Source organism: Mirounga leonina, unplaced genomic scaffold (assembly GCF_011800145.1).
Source record: "Mirounga leonina isolate KUSES-001 unplaced genomic scaffold, KU_Mleo_1.0 Mir_170, whole genome shotgun sequence".
Taxonomy (NCBI): Eukaryota; Metazoa; Chordata; class Mammalia; order Carnivora; family Phocidae; genus Mirounga; species Mirounga leonina.
The window spans coordinates 11,841,674-11,864,954 of record NW_023270433.1 but is presented as its reverse complement, the minus strand read 5'-3'; the positions used below and the strand labels follow the sequence as shown (position 1 = coordinate 11,864,954).

Sequence of the window (23,281 nt, the reverse complement as noted above, 5' to 3'; positions counted from 1 at the left end):
TTCTATAATTCAGAATGAACAAATCAGTCAAACTGTTCAAAATCATGATTTTCTCATTGGCAAAATGAAAATATCTCCAAACCACCTCACTGGTTCTTTCTATTGTTGACACATGAGACAACAATAATATGACCCCAAGAATATGAAGATGGGAAAATCAAGTTACCATCTGAGAATTAATAGTATCAGTTCAAAATCTCTTTGGGAATATGTAATTACATTAGAGAAGAGTGTGGGACATCCAAAATTCTAAACATAATCTTAGGAATAATTTGGGAGCAGAGTAACTTAGAAGTCCCCAAAATCTATATTCTACTTTAACCTATTTAAAGAAACACTGAGGAAACAAAAGAAAGAATTAACAACCTAAAAAACAGAAGAAAGAAACCCAAGAACCAGACAACGGTAGCATCACCCAACTACCACGTAGGCTACAAGGGTGCCTCATAGGCAGCATAAGCATCTATTCACCTGAGTAGTAAAGACATACACAGGTGGCTAACAGAGCATGGTCATATTAAAGTTCTCACTACCATGCATCAAAATCACCCGTGAAGCATTAAAAACTACAATTTCAGGTAATCATAATTCCTGGCTTTGAAGACCACACGATTTAAAAAGTATGTATGAATGCTCAAGTCCCACATCAGATACACCAAATCAGAATATATCCGGGGATGGGACCCAGGATTGTATACTTTTAAAAAACCCATAAATAATTCTGATGCAGATCATTAGTTGGGAATCACTGCATCAAATGTTGGAATGATTAACTCCCTTGCGCTGAAGCCAGGCTACTCAAGCAAAGGTCTGATATCTTCGGCAGGAAAATATCTACAATATGATGATTTAAGTCATGTAAGAATTGCACTTCTCATTACAAATTAATAAAATAGATCATCCATTGTGGGTGACCTTGGTAAGGGTGTTCTATTCCTGAAGAAAGAATCTACTGTATGCACCCACAAAAATTCACATCTCTAAGCCTATAAAATCAAGGAAAGACCTTTGACAATTGTGATTTTACTAGAGTAAATGACACCCAAGAGAGGCCTTTTGGCAGTTAAGTCAGTACGTTATCCTTTTATTAATCTAAACACTGCTTTAACATTTTATTTATTAATTTTTTTTTAAAGATTTTATTTATTTATTTGACAGAGAGAGACACAGCGAGAGACGGAACACAAGCAGGGCGAGTGGGAGAGGGAGAAGCAGGCTTCCCAAGGAGCAGGGAGCCAGATGTGGGGCTCGATCCCAGGATAGTGGGATCATGACCTGAGCTGAAGGCAGACGCTTAACAACTGAGCCACCCAGGCGCCCTGCTTTAACATTTTAAACTAGAGTGCAGTGAGGATGAAATGAGAGCATAAAATTGAAATCACTTTCTATACTAGTGTTATTCAGATGTTAGAAACAACTGTAGATGACTATCATAAACCACAAATCAGTATGATTCCTATGAGAGAAAAAACACATTAAATCAGGAATACAGTGTGAGAACCTAGTCAGTCACCTGAGGATGATAAATGATCTCTGTAATTTGGTTGCTTAGCCAAAAACATAATGTTTGAGGAACCAGGGATTCATTTCTATTTTTGCCCTTAAGGGTACAAAATCAAGCACTATAACTATCAAGGAGATAGTGTCCAAACCTCATTAGTGGAGATAAGTGAGTTCATTTGAACATATTTCCATCAGCAATTACCTGTTATTTCAAACTAAGCAGTCTGCCGAAAAATTTTTTTCTGTCTGTACTGTTTTCACTATTGGGCTATAAAACCAGCAAAATAGCTTTGGCTTTCAAATTTTGATGTTTTACTTTTATAGAAGCCAATGGACTTTTCTAGTTCCAAGTATCTGGGCTTTTCTCAAGATCCAGCCAGCAGTCCCTACTCTTGTAACATGCAGAAACTTTTAAGGATTCAGCCTACTTTCCACCTCTCTCAGTACCTGTAACCACGCACAGGTCTATAAGACAATGCAACCACATTTCTAAGTATCTTGGGGTTTTTCTGTCTTCTCCACCAAAACAAAACACACACAAAAAATCACACCTCCTAAATGCAGAGTGGGGCAAGTACCTCAACTCTTCACTCTCTTGTCCTGAAGGCAACATTATAGGCCATCTTCAGATTAAAGGTCATAATCTAATCACAACAGGGAATAAAATAAAAATAACAATGGGAAATTGAAAAACCAACTTCTTACGTTCTTTTATATAATTTTCCCTTTTAAGATGGGAAATTCATTTGAATTAGACTTCTTTAGTTTACATTCATTATCCCAAGAGTCAAGTTTACCAAACTATTTCCTTATGCTCTGTTTTCTGTTACTGACACCTTCACATGTTTATTCTCAACAGGTAGTATCACAGATGCAAACAATGCAGAAGGAAAACAAAGTTTCCTTTCAACTCTTAGAAGCATTCTGCATTCCTGGAGCCTCTAGACCAGGTAACATCCACTCTAGAAAGCCTCTATCTCATACAAAGGCATGTAATGTCTAGATGGCTGCTTGCTACTTACCTTAAAACATGAAGCTCGATACAGTAGTTGCACAACATGACCAATACTTGTTTTTGATGCCTGAGGAAATCTTGGTTCTAGTCTTTGCACAACAAAAAGTACCAGTACTTTCCTTGAGAGAGCAGAGCCATCTTCTAATGCTAGCAACACCAGCTTCAAGGCCTCTTCTTGCATAGCTAGAAGTGAGAAACATGAATTCACAATAAATGAGAAACCCTGCAGATCATGTCTGTCAGACTTCTTTGGGTATTAGATTCATGGCGGTCCATTATCCACAGTCTGTATTTCATTAGCACAAAAAGAGGACACCACACATACAAAAATACAGTTTACTTAAAAAGCAATCAAACAAAATATAATTTCTACTAAACAACCATTTAGAACATAAATCAACAGAACTTAAAACATATCTCCTGCAGGTATTTAATAATCTAGATAACAATAATGTTACAGTGCAAAGAAAAAAATCCTCATTTACAAAATACATGGAGATACTGATATATTAAATACATATAAAGAACACATAGTAGCCTTATGGTAAATGGTAATTTTTCTTTAATGCTTAGGACTGTTAACTTTGCCTGACGACAATTTTGTACGATTTTAAAGTGATATTAACCTGTGGATGCAATACCTCAAGAAGGTATTAATTTATGTTGTTTTCTAGCCAGGGATGTATATAGTATAATCTGAATCTAATCATGAGGAAATATCAGACAAACTCAAATTAAGGAATTTTTTATAAAATAACTGCCTGTAGGGGCACCTGGGTGGCTCAGCTGGTTAAGTATCTGCCTTTGGCTCAGGTCATGATCCCAGGTCCTCAGATGGAGCCCCACGTCGGGCTCCCGGCTGAGTGGGGAGCCTGCTTCTCCCTCTCCCCCATGCTTATGCACGCGTGATTTCTCTAATAAATAAATAAAATCTTTAAAAAAAAAACAACTGCCTATATTCTTGAAGAATAACAACATCAGACAAAGAAGGGCTGAAGAAGGGTTCCCAATAAAAGAAGACTAAAAAGAGATGACAAATAAATAGAATAAGTGATCTTGGACTGGACTGTATTCTGAAAGAAAAATTCCATTAAAGACATTTTTGGAATAACTGACAAAACCGGAATATGAACTAGATTTTAGTATGGTATGTAGGTTAAATTTTCTCAGTTTGATGAACGTACTATTGTTACATAAGATGGTATCCTTGTTTTTTGGAAATACATTGAAGTATAAAGGGATAACAGGGCACTGAAATATGCACCCTGTTCTCAAATGGTTCAGAAAAGAGGAAAAGGGCAAATAACATAACAAATATAACAAAATATTAAAAACTAGTGATTGCGGATAAAGAGTATACAGGAATTCTCTGCACTGTTCTTGCAACTTTTGGGTAAATCAGAAATTATTTTAAAATTAAAAGTTAAAAGTGCATTGGTTCTCAATTAAAACAGTGGAACTTCAAAACTGAGAGCACATCTAGAATCTGGATTAAAAATCAAACCGTAGGGTGCCTGGGTGGCTCAGTTGGTTAAGCGACTGCCTTCGGCTCAGGTCATGATCCTGGAGTCCCAGGATCGAGTCCCGCATTGGGCTCCCTGCTCGGCAGGGAGTCTGCTTCTCCCTCTGACCCTCCCCTGTCTCATGCTCTCTCTCTCTCATTCTCTCTCTCAAATAAATAAATAAAATCTTAAAAAAAAAAAAAATCAAACCGTAAAAAAAATAAATAAATAAAAAATCAAAATCAAAATCAAACCCTTTTACAAGTGAGGCACTGAGGTCAAGGTTCACAACTAGATAGCAGCAAAACTGTACTTGTACCAAGGACTTTTTTAAAAAATTGAGGTAAACTTTATATAAAATTAACCCCTTTAGAGAATACAATTCACATGAACAACCATCAGGTCTATCTAGGAAACCTACAGCCATTACGCAGTCACCTACCATAGCCTTACCTCCAGCCTCTGGCAACCACTAGCTTGCAGTCTGATTCTATGGATTTACCTTTGTGGATACTTCAAATATATGGAATCATAGAATATGTGACCTTTTTCCTGGCTTCTTTCACTTAACATAATATTACTGAAGTTTTATATAGAAATAAAAATATTTTATATATTTCAATTCTTTCTGTGGCTGAATAATATTCTATTTATGGACAAAGCACATCTGGTTATCCATTCATCAGCTGATGCACGTGTGGATTGCTTCCACCTTTGGACCACTGTGATGAATGCTGGTGTAAACACTGGTGTACAAGCATTAGTTTGAATCCCTGTTCAGTTCTTTGGGATATATACACAAGGAGTGGGACTGCTGGGTCATACGGTAACTCTGACTTTATGAGGAACCGACAAGTCGTTTTACAGAGGCTGCACTGTTCTGCTTCCCACGTTTCACCCACATCCTCACCAATTTTCCATTTTTTAGATTATGGCAAACCTAGCCAATGTGAAGTGATATCTCATTGTGATTTTGATTTGCAATTCCTTAATGACTAATGACACTGAGAATCTTTCCAAGCTCTTTTTGGCCATCTATGTACCTTCTTTGGAGAAATGTCTATTCACGCCCTTCATCCATTTTTTTACGTTGTGTTGTCTTTTTGTTGTTGAGTGGTAGAACAAAGGATATTTGATACCTTATCTAGTGCTTCTTGGGTCAGGTAAATAAATATGAGGAAATATCCAAAAACAGCATTTTTAAATTACATATAAATGTGGATTTTTCAAATTATTTTTTAACTTAACTTTGTATTATGGTAAATTTTCAACATACGTAAAAGGAGAGATCACATGAACCCGTAAGATAGCTGTTGCCAGTTCTTACCCACTTTTCTAGTTTGCTTTGGCTGGAGTGTTTTGATGTAAATCCCACATAACATAGCATTTCACCCTTAAATAATTCATTATATATTTCTAACATGTAAGGACTTCAAAAAAAATTGTACACCATCATCACATTTTTAAAAAGTAATATATATCCTTACTATCATCTAATATCCAGTTCACGTTGAATTTTTTCCCACGGTCTCAAAAATTTCTTCTTATATATACTTGGCTTCTTTAGTAAGTACCCAAATAAAGTCCATATTGCTTTTGGTTAATATGCCTTTCAGCTTAAAAAAAACAAAACAAAACAAAACTATACTAGCTTCCCACTACCCTTCACTTTCCCATTTAGGAGAAAATTCAGATTTTCTCTGAATTTTTTAAAGAAATAATCATTTTTCTAAACAATTCCTGACATTCTTGATTTGGCTAATTTTGTGCTTATAGTATTTCTAAATATGTTCATTTAGCCTCCTTATTTCATGTAAACTATAGGCTTGATTATATTCAGAATGAGTTTTTATTTTTTGAGGTTTTGTTTCTTTTTCTGCCAAGCATACTTGTTATTCCGTATATTCCGTATATTACATAAGGAGATACTTAAGGCCTAGATGTCTCACTTTTAGTAATGTTAGTGGGTTTAGTAATAATGATCAAATGTGTTCAGGCCTCATGCATCTATAGTAAATTTTCCCAGCAACCTTACATCTAATGGTTTTAATAGCTACTAATAATTCTTGTGTAGACCCACTAATTCATTTGTGGTTGTAAATGTGTGATTTTTCTACTTTTGACACTTTTTTTCTAAATTTATTAGCTGGAATTTTGCTAAAAGAGGAAGCTACACTCAACACCCTGAGAAACTGTCCTTGAAAAGTTTGTAAAGGAAAGGCAGAAAAAACATGCTTGATTTTTATTCTACTCTTTTGCAATTTCTAGAATAATGTGTTGGCATTATTTAGCAACTGCCAAAGATAACCGATTAATTTTTCCTGTACCATCATTACAAAATCATGGATTTTCATATATTTTATGTTTCAATCCATTACAGTCATTATTCATTTTGGTGTTCGAACTGTGCCACTCTTGGCCAGTGGAAGCCCTTCCAAATTTACTTCTATTTCTGACAAGATGCCAATGATCTCTGATAGCTTTTTTGCTTTCTAGCCCAAGAATTCCCAGGCTCAACTCGTACTTGCTATCCTAGAACTGGAATATGGCATTATCTAAAGACTAAACAGCCCTGCTTCTTTTTAATGGGCAATGGTATTTATTAAGAGTCATAATCTGGGTGCTATGGCTATTCACTGTTCCTAAGCCCTTTCAGTGGACAGATCTAGGGAATACGCGTTTTTAGAGACAGAAAAGTAAATGAGCCTGTACTTACATTGACAATTCAAATTTAAAACTAAAGGGTTCTTACATAAATTCTTTGATTTCATACTTTTTAAAAAAGATTTTATTTATTTGAGAGAGAACAGAGCGAGAGTGAGAGAGAGAGCACATGAGAGGGGGTGGAGGACCAGAGGGAGGAGAAGGGACCAGAGGGAGCCTGACATGGGGCTCGATCACAGGACACTGGGATCATGACCTGAGCTGAAGGTAGACACCCAACTGACTGAGCCACCCAGGCGCCCTGATTTCATACTTGTATCTTTTCCTTTAAATGCTAAAAATCTTGGTTCCTGATGGCATTAACATAATTACTTACTTGCTTTATCCTACTGTGTGCCTGATTATACCCTAGGATTATATATCCCACTAGGGATATAAAAATCAAAACACTGTGTTCCAAAGTCACCTGTAATAATTCATTCCTGATGAATATGCTACCAATTTAATGTAGTTTTAAATTTTTTGTTTTTAGGTATTGTGTCTTATTCTTTTTAATTAAACTTGTAAAATTTATTTTTACTAAAAATTGTTTTATAATTACATAGAACATTTACATGGGTCCCAAGTATAAAACAAGGTACGTTCAACAAGGTCTAGTTCTGTCCTGTCTGCTTTCTCTTGGTGCCTCCTTCCTCTACATAAGTTTATTACTTTTAAATATCTCCTACCATTGTTTCTTTTGGAAAATATAAACAAAAGTAGACAATGGTTCTATCTCCCTTTCTTAGATAAAAAATATTATAATAAGCACACTATTCTGCACTTTGTTGTTCTTGTTTTTAAAGATTTTATGTATTTGACAGAGAGAGTGAGAGAGCACAAGCAGGGGGAGCAGCAGAGGGAGAGAGAGAAACAGGCTCCCCGCTGAGCAGGGAGTCTGATGCAGGGCTCGATCCCAGGGCCGTGGGATCATGACCTGAGCCAAAGGCAGACGCTTAACTGACTGAGCCACCCAGGTGCACCTGTTTTTTTCTTTTCTTTCTTTGTTTCTTTCTTTTCCTTCTTTTTTTAAGTAAGCTCTACACCCAACATGGGGCTTGAACTCATGACCCTGAGGCCAAGAGTCCCATGCTCCACTAACGGAGCCAGTCAGGTGCCCCTTTTGCTTTTTTTTTTTAACGTATAGAGATCACACCCTCGCAGAACATATACATCTTCCTCATTCCTTTCGACAGTTGCAGAGTACTCCACTCAAAGGATATACCTGTATATTAAACAAGTGTCTTCTTCATAGACATTCAGGTTGCTTCCAGATGTTTGCTGTTAACAAATAGTGCTTTTGTAACTATGCATTCTGGGGGCACCTGGCTGGCTTAGTCAGAAGAGCATGGCTTAGATGCTCAGATTCACAGCCCTGGCTTAGTCAGGGCTGTGAATCTGAGCCCCATGCTGGGTGCAGAGATTACTTAAATAAAAACTTAAAAAAAAATAACTATGCATTCTGTATTTTTTGCTGTATCTTTGGGATAGATTTGTAGAAATGGAACTGTTAGGCCAAAGAATAAGTGCATAGGTGATTTTGGTAGACGTTGTGGAATATCTCTCTTTAAAATGCGTGCCACTTACAAACAATGAATCATGGAACATTACATCTAAAACTAATGATGTAATGTATGGTAATTAACATAACAATGTGCCACTTAGTACTCCCACTGTTATTGGATGAAAAAGTACCTGTTTTCCCACAGCCCTGACAACAAAATATACTGTCAAACTTTTTAATTCTGCCAATCTGATACATGAGAAACGGTCAATATAATTTTCGTGAATATTTCTCTTGATATGAGAAACACTGAGTATATTTTATATGTTTGAGGGCCATTTACATTACTTTTTCTCGTGCATTTTCTGGTTATATCTTTTGCCAATTTTTAAATTGGGTGGTTGGTATCTTTCTCTGAGTTTTTAGACGTACCTTACATATTAGTTATATTAGTCCTTTGTGATAGAATACAAACATTTTTCTAAGTTTGTAATTTTTTTACTTTGCTGATATTTTCTGTGATGCAATTAAAAAAATATTTAGTCATATATCAGTCTTTTCTATTACTGCTTCTGCATTTGGAGTAAAAAAAAGTGTTTCCTATACTAAGTTATAGAGGAATTCACTCTTGAATTCTTTATTAGTTGTATGACGTATTTTTTAATAAGAAATATTTATGACCTGCTCGGAATTTAAGTAGCTATGGTGTATAAGAAATATATCCAATTTTATCTTTTTCCACATCTATTCAGTTGTCCCAATGTCACTTATTTAAAAAGTTTCCTTCACACACACTCACACACAAAATTCTACCTGACTATAGTTCTAAATCAGAAAGGTAAAAGAATAAAGCTCTAAAAGGTAACAGAAAAGTGTACTTCATTCATAACCTAGTTATAGGTAAAGATTTTTTAAATAGAATTTGGATGGTAATAACTATGAAGGCCTCAACCCTAGTGATTATTTTTTTTGTGTGTAATTTCTGCTTTCCAAGTTTTAAAGACAATTTTTAAGTTTTTTTTATTAAAAAAAAACTTTCCTTTTCCTTTACTTACTACCTGTATAATCTTAGGCCTCTAACTCGGTTCTTTAAATTGTGAAAGCGGATCTGTGTCACTTCTTTTGAAGGCTGCTAAGATTAAATGAGAAATTTATTCTAAAATGTTACAGTACTATCACATGGATTATGATTACAAAAACTGGTTTATCTTTAATTATGTCAAGATTTGTGTGTATAACTAAGATGGGTTGAGTCTGGGGATTCTCAGCTAACTCTAGAAATTGGGATCCTCTCGCCCTGATAGTCAGTAAGAGAGACAAGATAGTGATCTATCCTACCTGGCCCTAGAAACTGGCATCCTCGAGCCCTGACAGCAGCCCACAGGTTGGCAGACAATTGCTGGGGATTCTGGTGCTGTAATATTAGTTCTGTTACAGTTCTTTCTCCAAGTGAACGGGCTGCTCGCATGGCTCTGACACGACCTTCTTCCTCCACCAATTGACAGTTTACAAGTGTCACCAGTTTCCTTTGCATTGGACGGCTCAGTGCACTCTGGTTCAAACTAGCTACACCTTTAAGAGAAAGGAAACAAAGTAAAGTTTTTTCTATTAAATAGGACAAGTTACTTTTCATTACCCATACTTAACTATGAAGCCATAATCTGTAATGAGTCCTTCCACTGTTTTAACAACAGGAGTATTCTGATTCTGCTTATTACTATTCTGTGGTAATAGGAGTCTAATTTGCAGTTACTTCAAATTTTATTTAGGTATCCTGTTCTCTGGGTTGCATGTGTCTCTCAGGAGAGTACTTCGGGTTTATTTAGTCTGTTCTTCATCCAGTTAATTAATGAAAAGTTTAGTCAAAAGTAATGATTAATAACAGCTCTAATTTTATTGTATACATGACGTTTAGAAATACAACTTAATGGCAAGCTCTTAGATCATAATCCCTTTCCCTGACTCACGGATATGCTCCAGCAATTCTTTCCTCTCTCCCATATCATTACTTCTCCCCTTTCTATTTGACTGCTTCCGTCAGCATACAATAAAAACAAGCATGCTGTTATTTCATCCATCTTAAAAATAAATAAATCTTTTTATTCATCCCTCTTTGCCTACCGGTTCTGCCCCATTTCTTTCTTCTCTTTTGTGGCAAATTCTCTAATATTGTATTGTAATTGAATATAGATTCAATATCTCCAAATTCCTTGCTTCACAATCTTTAAAACCTACTCCAATCAAGTTGTTGCTACTATTACTTCATCAAAACTGCCCATCATGACAATTACCTCTACTCTGCTAAGTCAATGGTCAATTCTCGGTCCTTCCCTTACTTCACCTTTCAACAGCCCTCAACACAGATGACCACTCCTAATTCCTTTAAATACTTTCTTTACACTACACCTTCCTGCTTTTCTTCTTTCCTTTTATTCCAGGTCTTTTCTGATTTCATCTTTTCTTCCTAACTTCTTAATGTTAAAAGGCCTCAGGACCCAGTTTTTCTTCTCTATCTACATTTATCATGTACATGATCTTAGCCAACTTTATTAATTGCTGTAAATACTACCCGTATGTTAATGACTCCCAAAGGTACAGTTTCTATACCTCATTCCTTAACATATATCCATTGGTTACACAATAGCATCCAAATGAAGATTTGACACCTCAAACATAATATGACTAAAACTGAACTCCTGATCTTTTCATTTAAACTTGATCTACCTTCAGTATTCCTTGTCTAGGTTGATGGCAATCTCTTTTTCCAGGTGCTCAGACCCCAAAACCCAGAAGTCATCTTTGATTCTGCTCTTTCTCTCATACCCTACACGCAATAATTTAGAAAATCCTCTTGACTCTACCTTCAAAATATATGCATGCCATTCACTTCTTACTACCTCCACTGCTACTGTTGGCCCATTAGCCTATAAGCCAATACCCTGCTCCTACCCTTGCCCTTCTACACCGCATTCTCAAGAGAGCAACTAGAGAGATCCTTTAAACATTAGTCATATTGTGTCACTCCTCTGCTTAAAACCCTAGAGTGACTCCCCAATTTCACTTGCAGTAAAAGCTCAAGCTTTTAAAATGGCTTGCAAGTCTGCATATTATCTGGTCTTACCACTTCCTTCCATCTATGTCCTTCTGCTCTCCCCCTAACTCACACTGCTCCAGACACACTCCTATTATTGTTCTTTGAAGATACTAGGCATGCCTTGGGGATTTTGCTATTGCCTCTCTGGAACTTTTTTTTTTTTTTTTTTTTAAGATTTATTTATTTGAGAGAGAAAGACTACGAGGGAGAGAGAATCCCAAGCGGACTCCTTGCTGAGCACAGAGCCTGACACAGGGCTCAATCTCAGGACCCTGAGATCATGAACTGAACCGAAACCAAGAGTCGGACACTTAACTGACTGTGCTACCCAGGTGCTCGATCCTTATTGCTTCTCTGGCACACTCTTTTCCCAGGAACCTACATGGCTAACTATCTCACCTCTTTCATCTCAAGTTTAGAAGCTACCTTCTTAATGAGTCCTACACTAACCACCTTCTGTAAAATTGCAACCTGCCCTTGTCCCCTCACCCTGACATCTCTGATCCCTCTAAATGTATTATCAATTGTAACATACTATATAATTTTTTATTATGCTTATCGTTTACTATACTTTCTCCCTTTTCTAAAACTTAAGTGCTATAAGGGCAAGCATTTTACTCATGTATGCCAAATACCAAAATAGTGCCCAGCACTTAGTACATGCTTGTTAGATATCTGTTCAGTAAATGAATGACTGAATGAATGAGGTAGATAAACTAAGTTTCTCAAGGAAATCACTATGTCCTCAATATTTGCAACAGTGCAAAGCACAGAGCAGATATAAAATAAATACTTGATAGATTCATCTGATGCGTGGGTCACTGGGTATGTGATGATGAACAAAATAGAAATCCGTTTCTGTCACAACACTTAAAATAATTTATTGCACTTATATGCCTATCTCCCCCAATAGACTGTGGGCTCTGTGAAGGCAGGGACCCTAACCACGACTAAGTGCTCAATAAAATTGAATGATTAAATGAATACATGAAATTGTCTTAGTAGGACTTATTAAAATTAATATTCTGCTATTATTTTAATGAATACAAACTGTAGAAATCTCAATATGTAGTGTCTGATGAATTCTTAAAATAGTAACAATATTGGTTATTTTCAGTTTCCAAGAATTGTCCAAACTTTTAAAACTTAAAATTAGGGGCGCCTGGGTGGCTCAGTCGGTTAAGCGTCTGCCTTCGGCTCAGGTCATGATCCCATGGCCCTGGGACTGAGACCCACATTGAGCTCTCTGCTCAGCAGGGAGCCTGCTTCTCCCTCTCCCTCTGCCTGCTGCTCTGCTTACTTGTGCTCTCTCTCTCAGTCAAATAAATAAATATCTTTAAAAAATTAAATCAATAAATCTCAAAATTTAATAGGGTATATTAGCAAATCCTGCTCACCAGTAAAAAGACTTTTTATGAACTTACCTTTACCTCCACTTAGTGGTTTCAAGTAGAGTGCCAAATCCTCAACACACTTCTTTGCAACCTCATAGTGTTTGTTCTCACCTAAATTACTTAACTTTATTGACTGATGATCTGGTACCTAAAAACAAAGAAAAATCGAGGAAATACATTCATCCAGCTCATGGAACTGTTATTTATATGTTTGAGAATAATCTTGGTGAGTATAAAAATTATAATACAGAGACAATACATCAAAGTAGTTTAAGTAAAATTAAAGCCAAACACCTAGCCAAACTGCTTTCCAAGAACCAAGGTTACTATACTTAATAGCAGGGGCTCGGTGTATTAATAAATGGAAAAAGCAGCAAGTAGTTAATAATACTGTATCAATGTTAATTTCTTAAGCTTGATAACTATGCTATAATTTTGACAGATATTAACATTAGGGGAAGTTGCAGAAAGTTATACAGGTTCTCTGTACATTATTTTTTGCAACTTTAAAAAAAGGTATTTCAAGATAACTAGGAAAAAAAGTACTTAGCACCTTCTCACTATGTAATTTACTTATTATATTTATTGATAATGGTCTGTCCCCTTTTTGTAGAATAGAAACACCACAAGACACAGTACTTTTTTTTTTTTTTAAGTAGGCTCCATGCCCAGCATGGAGCTCAATGTGGAACCTGAACTCATGACCCTGAGATCAAGACCTGAGCTGAGGTCAAAAGTCAGACACTCAACTGACTGAGCCACCCAGCAGCTCCAAGACCTTAATGAAAGGTCAAAACCTGGGCATAAACTGCAGCTCTGCCACTTCCATGAGTGATCTTGAGTAAATCACTTAACTGCTCCAACTCATGGTTTTCCTATTTGAAAAATGGAGATGAAAATCCTTATTTCATACTGCCACTATGAAAATTCCATTTAATCCAACAAATATTTGTATTTATTAAGTATATTAGGGCGCTCAGTTAAGTGTCTGCCTTCGGCTCAGGTCGTGATCCCAGGGTCCTGGGATTGAGCCCCGTGTCTGGCTCTCTGCCCAAGTGGGGAGCCTGCTTCTCCCTCTCTCTCTCTGCCCTTCCCCCCGACTCGTGTGCTCACTCTCTCGCTCTGCTCTCTCTCAAGTAAATAAATAAAATCTTTAAAAAAATACTTGTATTTATGGAGTACTTAACATGTTCCAAACACAGTTTTGGGCATTAGGCAACTATCAGTGAGCAAAACAGATAAAATTTCTTGCCCCTGAAGAGCTTACATTCTCGTGGAGAGGATGGAGCCAATAAATCAAAAAACATAATAAATAAATACGTAGTATGATAGAAAGTGATCAGTAAAAATTACACAGCAAGGATAAGGGGGATTGGGAGTGCTGGAGAGGGGCTGCAATTTTAACAGGTGTGGTCAGGATAGGCTTCCTTGGGAATCATGACATTTGAATAAAGACTTGAAAGAGGAGAGGTAATAAACATTCTAGGCAAAGATAACAGTCGCTACCAAATCCCTCAGGTGGGAACATGTTTGGCATATTTAACAATTGGCTAGGAAGCAATATAGCTTAAGCAGAAAGAATGACGTCAGTAGTAGCAGGTGGGGCTTTAAAGGTAACAGAAATCATACTGTATAAGCCTGTAGGCTATTAAGCCCAATTGAGAGGACATTTATAAATGACAAAACATAATACCTGACCTATATAGCAGATGCTAAATAAATGGCAGGTAGCTAGTATAGTATTTATGGATCTAAGATGCCACTGTTTGCAAAAGGCACTGTTATTTTACATGCCATTAAGAAAAACTGCTGCCGGGCGCCTGGGTGGTTCAGTTGGTTAGGCAACTGCCTTCGGCTCAGGTCATGATCCCGGAGTCCTGGGATCGAGTCCCACGTTGGGCTCCCGGCTCCGCGGGGAGCCTGCTTCTCCCGCTGACCCTATCCCCTCTCATGCTGTTTTTCTCTCTCTCACTCTCTCAAATAAATAAAATCTTGAAAAAAAAAAAGAAAAACTGCTGCCAATTATGACATACTATTGATTATAGATGCATCTTGATTTCACAGTGTCTAACTGGATTATGAACATTGAAAATAAATATGTTTTAAAAGAAAAACTTCAAATATCAAGACACTAAAAGAATGGGATATTTTTAATTCACTGAATTTTCTAAGAAGTGGTTAAACAGGGGCGCTTGGGTGGCTCAGTCGGTTGAGCGGCTGCCTTCGGCTCAGGTCATAATCCCAGGGTCCTGGGATCGAGCCCCACGTCAGGCTCCCTGCTCCATGGAGAGCCTGCTTCTTCCTCTCCCTCTCCCTGCTGTTCTGCCTACTTGTGCTCTCTCTCTCTCTGTCAAATAAATAAAATCCTTAAAAAAAAAAAAAAAATCTAAAAAAAAAAAAGAAGTGGTTAAACAGAAAAGTCCTTTCTTGCTTTAATATATAGTGCATGATGTACAGAATTTCATCTTCTTCCTCACCTGTAAAATGCAAATAACTATCTCAAGAGCTATGGAAAGAATTAGTAATAATAATTGTTGAATACTTACTATCATACCTAACAAAGTAAGACTTTATTAAATGGAAATTATTATAAGTCTAGGGTCTTGGTCTGATTTCAGTAAAATGATTATAAACAAGAAATATTAATTTTATAACACATAAGCATAAGAAACTGTGAAGAATTTGGTACTGATACTCTGGAAATTGGTTCATCCCTAAATAGACCTTACTTTCTCACTTGTAATATTATCCTGAAAGTCAAGTGAAGTTAAAGAAAGACTCCAAAACCTCCATTTGAGGGTTCCAGTTGATTAGTATCTAGCCAAAGCTTTGAATAGATTTCTTTTCATATCACCTAATGAATATGCTTATTTAAAAATGTTCCTTATCCACCAAATTATAAACATAAATTTTGACCACTGCACTGAACACAAAGAAACACATAACTATAATGGAATTTATGGTTTTGCATAAGGATTTATGACATTATCTAAAGAACATTTTTGCAGAATACAATGACATCAGATATACTGAATATTTTTGAGGTCTCAAGTATCACTAGACACACTTTGTACCCCTTAATGAACAAAGGTCTATAATTATTACATACACCAAATTAGTAAAACCTTGAAAGCTTACCTGGGCTCCAACTAACTGGAGAAGTGCAAAGTTGACAGGAAGCACATCAATGTCTGTGTTGATGGCAGTCTGGTCAAAAGGACAAGCTTTTCGGTGAAGTTTATTCAAGCAGGTCTTGCAAACAGTGTGTGAACAACCTAAACTGATGGGTTTGTGCACATTCTCATCAAATTCATTATAGCAGATTGGACAGGACAGAAATTCTGTCCATTGAGCTGCCTGCACAGGCATTGTGGAAGCTGGATGCTCGGGTTAGCAGTCTAGCAGATCATTATTTTGCTGTGTAGTGTTTTGTAAGCTGGAAATGGACAAAAGTAAGAATTAACCCACATAATATTCATCATTCACCTTTTAAGAGTTAACTGCTTAAGTCAACCATCACAGCTTCAAAACCTAAAATACTCTGAATAATTTTATATGCTTTGGATGTCTTTTTCTTTAATCTATTTGCTGAATTTGTTAAATTTCTGAAATTTTGTCCAGAAACAATATCTGTATAGTGTCCTTTTCAACTAAACATATTTATATTGGTTGCTCAAAGAATAGTCGACTATCAAAGCTTTTATGTATTTTTCTTAATGACCACATCAAATAAGTAGATTAACTTTCCACGTTTCATTCTTAGGAACACAAATTACTTTGGATTGCTTGGGTTTTTTGGATAGCTACTACCGCCAAATATATTAAGAAATGATCTAAGAGTTATTGGACTTTGAAATCTATTGATCCAAAGAATGTTATAGTGAGTCAAGTGTGAAGAAACAGCCACCTGAAATGACCAAGTCAGATAAGGATATGTTCAACTTGGCAGCTTCACGAAAGAGGAAATCTCTGGTCAAGATTTGACTAAGAGGCTAACAAAGGTACTGAAAATCAAAGTACATGAGATGATGATGACAGAGCAGTTTGTCCAAAAATTAAAAAAAAAAAAAAAAGATGCTAACCTTAAAATACAGAAATACAGTGCCAAAGTTAAAAAAAAAAAATTGTCTTACAAATCTAGAATGTGGTCCCCTACAATACTTTTGACAAAACATATCTTTTAGTGAGAGAGGTATACAGATACACAACCCCAAACTGTCAGGTCCAATGAGCAAGATATGGAAGAATAAAGCAATATTCTCACCTAATAATTCTAAACAGAAAAAAAAAGCAAAATATAAATTTTTATCTTTACATATGATTAAAAGGCACATGGAAAAAAATGATAGAATTCTTTTTCCTAAGATTAAAATATTTATTCCATGATTTGTAATAAAATATTTGGCATCAAAACTATACTGCACTCTAGGGGCCCCTGGGTGGCTCAGTCGTTAAGCGTCTGCCTTCGGCTCAGGTCATGATCCCAGGGTCCTGGGATCGAGCCCCGCATCGGGCTCCCTGCTCCGCCGGAAGCCTGCTTCTCCCTCTCCCATTCCCCTGCTTGTATTCACTCTCTCGCTGTGTCTCTCTCTGTCAAATAAATAAATAAAATCTTTAAAAAAAAAAAAAACAACTATACTGCACTCTAAAATCTTTAGATACCTAACTTGAACACTCTACATTTCACAAATTTTTCATATTTTCCAATTCAAAACTTACATAAGTCTGACAAAGGTTCTCTGGTGAACAGATATCTAGGTATTTAGGGCAATTAAATAGCCACTACTTTACTTCATAAGAATGTTTACCAATCCAAATATCTTAGTTCCACAGAAATTAGATGTTTAAAACTATAGTCAGATTCAAGACAGAAAAGTATATAACTGATTCTCCAATATCCCCACATCCAAATGAAGAATTCTGTTAGCTTTTATTTTGCTTTTATGTTCACAAAAACTAAGGTTTCAAAAAATATCTTGGTAAATGAATCACAGGGCTTGTTATATAAAAAGCACCCTGTACAAATTTCTCCTCAAACAGTTCTAATGTAAAGTATCTAATATCTTTATTTTTAAACTAGCCAAATCTTGCAAGTTATACTTATTTTATACTTTTTACCCTTGCATTGCCACATCTATTAATGCCATCAATCTTAAACCCAGTTAGTCTGCTTCCAACTTTAGAGATGAGCACTGAACAGGTGAACACATCACTTCTTGAAGCTATTTAACATTTGAAATGTTCAGCTTTCTAGGCTGTAGGATTATACAAGAAAAAGGCTTCTGAGGGAGAAGGCATTTTATCTTAAATCTACTGAGAGCCCTAATTTAGTTAATAACCTGAACCAATAAAATATTTATCAAAACAAGACACTGCATCTATTTTTTCATAATGGCCACCTGTTTGGAAATGCTAATTTTGTGGGTTAGGGTATCACACTGTGTAATAGGAAACTAGTAGGAAACACTTTTTCCTTATTTCGTTTTCCAAGATCACCCTGAAATGCTTTACATTAGTAAATGAGTCGGGGGTGGGAGAAGCCATTTAAGTTTGAACTAAACATAAAAATGCTATCTTTCATATTTTCTTTCACGTGTTAGTTTTCAAGCATTTCAAACTACTCCAGAATATACTTGATAGTTTTACGTTATAATATCTCCCATGTGTTTCTAGGTCTACAAACACCAGATGCTGTAATATAATTAATACTGAGAACTTTAATTTCTAATAGAAACTGAATACCTTAAAAAAAAAAAAAAAGAAAAATTCTGCCAAAATTGGTCAGTAATTCTGCCAAATTCTCCTGCTATGTGTCAGAGTCTAACTTTCTGACAGGAAAAGTATGTACTAAATTCTCCTTATATAATAAGTCATAGGAAAAGTTTTTTTTTTAAATGTTTTTTTCAGTACCATTATCAATAAATTCTAGATTCCTCAATTAAGATAAAGACAAAATAAAATTTTATCTAAAACACAGAAGCAGCTTATATAGTCCACCGAAATTTTTAATTCGGGATGGCAAAAGTGACTTTCATTTCTTCCTTTTTTTTGACTTTCATTTCTTAAAAAAAAGCACTTCGTAAACATTTACCTAGGAAGTATTTTTATAACCAAAAATGATAAATAGCCTATTGTCTTTATTAATTCCATAGTAACTTACTTGACTCTCTGGAATTCTAAATTGCTAATAGCACTTAGAGTTAACAGTCAAGTATCAAACCTGAAGATAGTCCCAAAACATCTCAAAGTGAGATAAAATGGATTAAAAAGCAAAACTCAAAACAAACAAAAAGCCCACAACTCTAAATACATAAAGAGACTATTTAAGAAAAACATTCTAGGGCGCCTGGGTGGCTCAGTCGTTAAGCGTCTGCCTTCGGCTCAGGTCATGATCCCAGTGTCATGGGATCGAGCCCCACATTGGGCTCCCTGGTCTGCGGGAAGCCTGCTTCTCCCTCTCCCACTCCCCCTGCTTGTGTTCCTGCTCTCACTATCTCTCTGTCAAATAAATAAATAAAATCTTTAAAAAGAAAAGAAAAGAAAAACATTCTAATTAAATTACTTGTAATAACGAAGTAACTTTCAGTTACTAGTTAGTAAAATTGAAGAAGAATAACAAGATAAAGCAGAGAAGAAACACTACATTATAGGTGCGACCTTAAAGATTTTCCTCAAGTAATTTTCCAGGCTGTAAGTTCCTTGTTATGAATACTAACTTGTAAAATAGAAAGAGTAATTAATAGACATCTCTGATATGATGCAAATTATGCATTGCTTTATTAAGAGCAAACTGCATACCAGCTAAGTACTCTCATTTTTTGTTATTAGTCCACCATGACATTATGCAGCCAGTTCTGGACTATGCCACCTGATTTTAAAGTGCCAGAATAAAGTTTATGCTTCTTTCACTATTGTATAATAAAAAATATCTAGTATTTTACAATTCTCTTCATAAAAATCTAGACATTTGGGCTCAAGTCTGTTAATTAAGACATTCATTGCTTTCATTTTAGTTCACCCATGTGAGGAATTTAAGCTCCTGAAATGAAAAGTACTGAAAAGTACTTCTTAGTTCAGAAACCTTACAAATAATCAGTTTTGGACTTCAAAAGTTATTATTTAAAGCATCAGGTACAATTGAGACCTTAGCCTATAAAACAGCAAACAAAACCAATGGAAATAATCTACAAACTCTAAAACTCGGCACTCAAACATACTGAAGGGACTGGAGGAAAAGGAATTGAAGTACAGTTTTAAAGACTGCTATTATAAGTGACTTTAGTATAAGTTAGGAAAGATACAGGACTCAAGTTTTTTCTTAAATCCACCCTGAGCCTGAACTCAGTTTTTTAATCAGTATAAGATTTAATTTCCCATGTCTTCTAGTGTAACACTAATGGGATAATTTTCTATTTTAATTAGCATATCCAATAAAGTTTTGCTTTGGTGATGACAAGATATGAACAATATTTATTTTTGAGACAGAACTTACTCACTTCTGCCTATCAAATAATGGCCACTGGATAACTTTATTCTTCATATTATCAAAGTCCTTAGCTTTTTGATTATTCTGATTGCAAGATGATACTGTCAGGAAATTTTTGGTTTTCATGTGCCTACTTTTATTCAGGTAATTTATTTCTCAGAAGAGCAGTGCTGTTTTAAACAGTGCTGTCTAATAAAAACACAATGTGAGCCACAAGTAATTTAAAGTTTTCTAGTATTCATATTAAAAAAGGGAAAACAGATGATATTAATTTTAATAATAGAATTTAACCCAATTTATCCAAAATATCATTTCAACATGTAATCAATATAAAAAATTATTAAAGTAGCTTAAATTATTTTTTTTTTGCACTAAGTCTCTGAAATCTGGTGTGTATTTTATTTTACATTGATACCACATCTCAATTCACACTAGCCACATTTCAAGTGCTCAATTGCCACATGTGGCTATTGGCTTGTATTGGGACAGTGCAACTCCAGAGTACTTAAAATTATAAAGTAATAATCAAAACTAACTTTTATTAAGAATTTGAGGTGAAAGTCACAACCACACTTAAGAAGTTTTCATAAAACTAGAAAACCTGAGAAATATAAAGATGTAACTTACAACAGTTAGGAGACTGGATGCAAAACATTATTTTGATTTTCAGCTCGCTTTATTTTACCACATGCTTCCTTTTTCAATAACTAGAAAGTGAAACTTCAATGCAGTCCAACCAAAACAATAAGTGCTTATTATAATAAGGCCTTGTTCTAAGTTTATTTAGCATTCTTAGATACTGCATATAGCTTCGAAGTTTGATTTCTGAACACAAAATTTTGTGTTAAAAGAATACTTCCCCCCCAAAAGAATTCTTTCTTTTTTTTTTAAACAGTTCTGTTTCCTTTTTTTTTAAAGATTTATTTATTTATTTGAGAGAGAGGATGAGAGAAGAGAGAGAGCACATGAGAGGGGGGAGGGGCAGAGGGAGAAGCAGGCTCCCCGCCGAGCAGGGAGCCTGATGCGGGACTTGATCCCGGGACTCCAGGATCATGACCTGAGCCGAAGGCAGTCGCTTAATCAACTGAGCCACCCAGGCGCCCCCCCAAAAGAATTCTTGTTAGCTCTTTCAGACTGGAAGATATAGCAAATTACAAAAGCAGAAAGTGAATTAATGAAAACATATGAACAATTAATGAAAACATATGAACAAAGGACATTAAGTCTTATATGTCAGGTCAACACAACAGTAATAACAGATCAGGAGTAACTCAAAAGATCCACTAATGAACAGAACTGCAATTAAATCTTCAAAGAATAGGAGGCAATTTGAATTTTAACATCTGCTTTTTCTAAACATGTTTGGAATATACGCTTAACATTTTGTCCTTCTAGCAATTTTCCAAACTCTAAAATTTGGAAAACATGCATCTCCAAATTAACAATAATAGCAACATTAAAAATTTTGACAGGATTTAATGGCCTCTATTCCTTCAAAAACTAAAGTGGAATGAACACAGGAAAAGGATGTTGTAACAGTGGTGTTGCTTTTTAGATAGTAAAAGAAGGTAATAATGGCAAAATACATGAACTTTTCTTAATGTTTGAAAAGCCTTAACTAAATTTGTGTATTTAACTAGAAAAAGGCTGCACAGGGTAACTAAAACATTTGTTTCTTTGCTTTTGGGTGAAATTCTATCAGTGTAGTGTAGCAACGTTTGCATTCTCGGGTTAATCAAAAGTTCCTATTGGAAGTTAATAGACTAATACAAAAATGGAAAAAAGATTACTTAAGCACTTTGTAATAAAAAGTTATTCTAGTCACAGCGGTTTGGGGGGAGAGTAGGAATTAAAAAGGGGCCCAGGTAAGGAGAGAGTAGGAATTAAAAGAAGGGAACCTAGGTGGTTATTTAAAAATAAAACAGGCTGGGAATCACGAGATTAGATCTACTTCATGTCAGTGATTACTTGAGACTATTTTGGTGTCAAGGTTCTACCTTGCCGGTATCTTAAACTCCTCTGTGATTAGAAGGATGGAAATGACAGCTACTCTCATGTTCTCCCTTCCTGAAAGCTAAGGGCAGAGAAAAGTAGAGCTGCTTCTGAGAAACAAAGATGCTTTCTACCATTCTTCTAAGATGGTGGAAGAGTCTCCTTAAGAGGCTTCCCCAAGAAGGAAAAATGAAAGAGGGAAAGAAGAAAGCCACAGCAGAATTCCCTGGCCGTGTTTCATGCCATTGCTCCGTCACATCCACTGTGCAACCACTCTGGTCCGGCCATTTCGTTCCCAGGAGGTTAAGCCCTCCCAGGGCATTGTTTGGCCGCGGTCCCTATTTACCACTCAGATCGCCTCCACCATCCCTGCTCTGGGATCTCGGGAAGCCCCAGGACAGAAAGCCGAAAAGCTAGGAGAGGGCTTGGTTTCGAGGACCTCCTCCAAAACCCCTCTTGCCAACTGGTGTAGAAAAGGGAGAGAGAACCCTGGCCTCTGCTTGGGTAGGTTCCTCAGGGGTCAGAGGCTTCCCCTCCGCCGGTGTCGAAGGGAGGTGGCCATTTGCGCCGGGCGCTCGGTATTGAAAAAGCCCTACCAGAGAGAGGGGCCTCCGTAGGCCCCGGACTCCGGGCCCCGTCCGAGCGTCAGGTGCGGCCCTCAGTTCCCAACCCTCAGGGCACCGGCGACGACAGCACACAGGCCCCGGGCTAAGACCGGTCTCCCGCCCGACCGCCGAGGACTTAGGGACCCGAGCTAGGGCCCGAGCCGCATCGTGCCCGCCCCCGCCCTACCTGTGGGGGCCCGGGCGGGGTCGCTAAGGGCCGCTCCCGGGAGCCCCGCGACGGCGCGGCTCGGCGACGGAGGCGCCTCGTCTCGCCGGGGCAGAGCTCGGCGGCGGTTTCACGACCTCAAACTCCATCGGGAGCTATAGGGACAGCCCCGTTGGCGGCGGCGGAGGCCGCGACGGGGCCTCCTCCTCCTCCCTCCGCCTCCGCCTCCTCCTCCTCTCCACGGAGGCGGTCCTGGAGGGATCCCGACCTAGCTCTCGCGAGAAGATACTCCCCCTTTCACGCGAGATCACGCAGGA

The 23,281-nt window shown here is 36.8% G+C and overlaps 1 protein-coding gene across 5 annotated transcripts in view; it reads right to left on the bottom strand.

Annotated features, from left to right (window-relative positions):
* RC3H2 (ring finger and CCCH-type domains 2) overlaps positions 1 to 23,194 on the bottom strand; it is a 50,895-nt gene extending 27,701 nt beyond the window's left edge. For 2 of the 5 annotated variants that reach the window (XM_035015867.1, XM_035015868.1), the window contains exons 1-5: positions 22,986 to 23,192; positions 15,854 to 16,151; positions 12,746 to 12,863; positions 9,566 to 9,799; positions 2,526 to 2,701 (exon numbers count right to left, since the gene is read on the bottom strand). In XM_035015867.1, the coding sequence (XP_034871758.1) occupies positions 2,526 to 2,701; positions 9,566 to 9,799; positions 12,746 to 12,863; positions 15,854 to 16,084 (759 nt within the window). In that variant the 5' untranslated portion in view covers positions 16,085 to 16,151; positions 22,986 to 23,192. Of the gene's footprint in view, positions 1 to 2,525; positions 2,702 to 9,565; positions 9,800 to 12,745; positions 12,864 to 15,853; positions 17,029 to 22,985 lie in introns of those variants that run through there. The other 3 variants (XM_035015866.1, XM_035015864.1, XM_035015865.1) reach the window with 3 other exon arrangements.
* Between the last annotated feature and the right edge of the window lie 87 nt (positions 23,195 to 23,281).